Raw genomic sequence first — 2,830 nt, forward strand, 5'->3', positions numbered from 1 at the left:
AACAGCAAATGGCCACAAATCTAGCATTTTTAATGGCCTCCAAAAAGTTTTCCAAAAAAAGAAAAAAAAATCATGACAATGTCAAGCTTTACTTGACACCTCAAACAATTTAAGAAAAATATAGAATCAAATATATGACCAATTCAAAATTTATTTGACCCCTCAAACAATTTAAGAAAAATATAGAATCAAATATGTGAGTATTTTGAATCCCAAAAATCTGCAAAAAAACACAGTATCATAAATTTACAGCATAAGAAAATACATTCAGAATTTACCATCCCATTTCTTGACTAATTGACTCTCAGCATATCTAACAAAATTACAATAACTCTGAACCAAATCAACAAAAAGACATCTAAACAGTTCAAAATTACAACTACAATGGTTGTCAACATTCTGAAATACAACCTTCTCTATTCAGTAATTTACTACAGATTCCGTCTTCTACAAATGCTAGCTTTCTAATCTCCATATCAACAAACATGACCCTGAAAATCTAAATTGCTACAACAACAGGAACAAAATCTGCATCAACTTCCCAAAATATGCTCAAACCCTGCAGGCTGAAGGGTAGAAACCAAGCTTCCTCCTGAAATATTATGCAGCAGCTGCTGTAGCCAGCGCCGGGTTGCCACATCATCCTAAAAATGTACAGATTATAGTCAAAACAATATAAGAAAGCATATACAAAAACTGCATACTTCTGCAGTACTCTTCAGCATATGAGAGCCATTCTGATTTTTTAGCACAGTACAGAGGTTGAAATATCAAATTTTAGGTGCTAGTTTCTAAATACATAAAAATTGTGTGGCATGATGTAAATTTCACTTAAAATAATGGGTAGATATCTAAATACATACAAATTGTGTGGTATGTATGTAAATTTCACTACATACTCTAAGACAATTGTTGAAAGTTCCATCCTTTAGCATTTCTGGAATGCAATTCTGCAAAGCTTCACATGCTCTGAATGTGTTGTGAACAAGAAAATTACAGAGTCAGACACTTAATGAAAATATTGTAAAGCAAAGTCATAAAAAAAATACTTGCACTTCGAACCTTGGATTTTCTGAAAGTCTTAGGTAACAACGAATTATATGCTTCAGTAACCTAGTAGATGGTTGCTCCGCAAGTGATACAACCATGTTTGCTAGCACTGTTCCAACGGCAAAAAACCGCTCGGCTGTAGCGCAGATATATCGCAGTCCAACATCATCCAGAAGAATTTTTTGAACAATAAAGGTTGCGACCTACAGCGAAATTAAGCTAACATAAAATAATTGGAATTAATTTGGAAGCCTTAATACAAAAAAATATGTGATTGATGAGAGTTTTGTGTAAATAAGAATCAAGCATGAGGCTGACATCGGAGCTTGAAGAGTTTGCTGTCCTAATGTTCTTGTGTTATTGTATTTTAGACTTTTGTTTTGTGTCGTGTTTTTCTGTAGTTTTATTTCTTTGGATGAAAAACTTATAATTAGGAAGGGCTTTAGCTTGTATAAAAGACCTGGAAATTTTTATGGTTTTTCCTAAAGGTTGGCTTTGCCTTCCTTACGGCTATATCCTGAGGTAGCTCTGAGATGGTGCTTTTGCCAATGTTATTGTTTAGTTTCTTTCTCCACTAATGCTCTATCTTTCTTTTTTTCAGTTTTATCGTTTTATGTTGTTCAAAGGCGAGTTATCATTGCAATCATTTGATATCAGAGGAGACTATCTTTTTTGGGTGGTTCTCTGTTTTCTTCTCCATGGTTTCAGCCATTCTCTACTGTCCAGATTCTCGGCTGTGGCCGCAATTCTTTGCTGTCCAGCTGTGGTTTTCCTCTGATGTCCGGATTCCTTACTGTGCACACAATTCTCTGATGTCCAGCCTTGGGCTTCCTCTGTCCAGTGTCCAATCGTGGGTTTCCTCTATGCAGCCGTGAAAGATTGATAGTCCTATATCTTGGACTTCTTATTTCCAATTATTGCCCATAAATTGTGAACATATTTCTGTCCCTGTATTCGTTTGTGGTTCTTTCTGCTCTCAATCATGTCGTCATGAAGAAATATTGTAAAACCCAATCAAGAACTGACTATTGAAGACTTACCACGTAAAATCAGATGTCTACAGGAGCAGCTTGTGGGCTTGGAATTAAAAAATTCAGAAGATCAGACCATGGAGTCCGCATTGGATGCAGTGGAGGATGAAGAAGGCGAAACCAAGAATCTTCATACAATGAGGCACGACCCCTGCTTGAGTGGAGAGAAAGACACCACAAGGTTGCTGATTTTGAAATCAAGATTGGCATTCCATATTTTGAAGGCCGACTAGATCCGGATGAATAGATCCGGATGAATTTATTTATTGGCTACATACGGTGGAAAGGATTCTTGAATTTAAATAACTTCTCCAAGAAAAAATTTTAAAACTTGTAGCCATTAAAATGAGGAAGAACACTTCTCTTTGGTGCCAAAACGTGAAGAGAATAAGGCAAAGGGAGGGCCAATCTAAGATTAACACTTGGAGCAAGATGAATAAAAAATTACAACTTAGATTCCTTCCGAAACACTATCTATAAGAGGTGTTCACTTGGCTACACCACCTTCCTCAACAAGAATGGCCCATGGAAGAATATGTTGCTGAATTAGTACAGCTACGGCTGAAATATAACCTTTCTAAACCCGAAGAACACACAATTACATATTTTTTGGGTAGTCTACGACCATCTATGGCTCGGTATTGAAGGTAGAAAAACAACAAAAATTGAGTAGGAATGTCCCAACGCATGGTAGTTTGACTTGGCCAGTTCGTACGTAAGCTGCATAGACCAGGGTTTGGAGAAGGGGG

General features: G+C 36.6%; 1 protein-coding gene across 4 annotated transcripts in view; it reads right to left on the bottom strand.

Annotated features, from left to right (window-relative positions):
• Positions 1–262: 262 nt before the first annotated feature.
• The window catches only part of LOC110021100 (cell differentiation protein RCD1 homolog), a 56,866-nt gene continuing 54,298 nt past the window's right edge, over positions 263–2,830 (bottom strand). For all 4 annotated transcript variants that reach the window (XM_020719437.1, XM_020719438.1, XM_020719439.1 and 1 more), the window contains 3 exons: positions 1,063–1,253; positions 900–969; positions 263–644 (listed from right to left, as the gene is read on the bottom strand). In XM_020719437.1, the coding sequence (XP_020575096.1) occupies positions 534–644; positions 900–969; positions 1,063–1,253 (372 nt within the window). In that variant the 3' untranslated portion in view covers positions 263–533. The remainder of the gene's footprint in view (positions 645–899; positions 970–1,062; positions 1,254–2,830) is intronic.

Source organism: Phalaenopsis equestris, unplaced genomic scaffold (assembly GCF_001263595.1).
Source record: "Phalaenopsis equestris unplaced genomic scaffold, ASM126359v1 Scaffold000121, whole genome shotgun sequence".
NCBI classification, from domain to species: domain Eukaryota; kingdom Viridiplantae; phylum Streptophyta; class Magnoliopsida; order Asparagales; family Orchidaceae; genus Phalaenopsis; species Phalaenopsis equestris.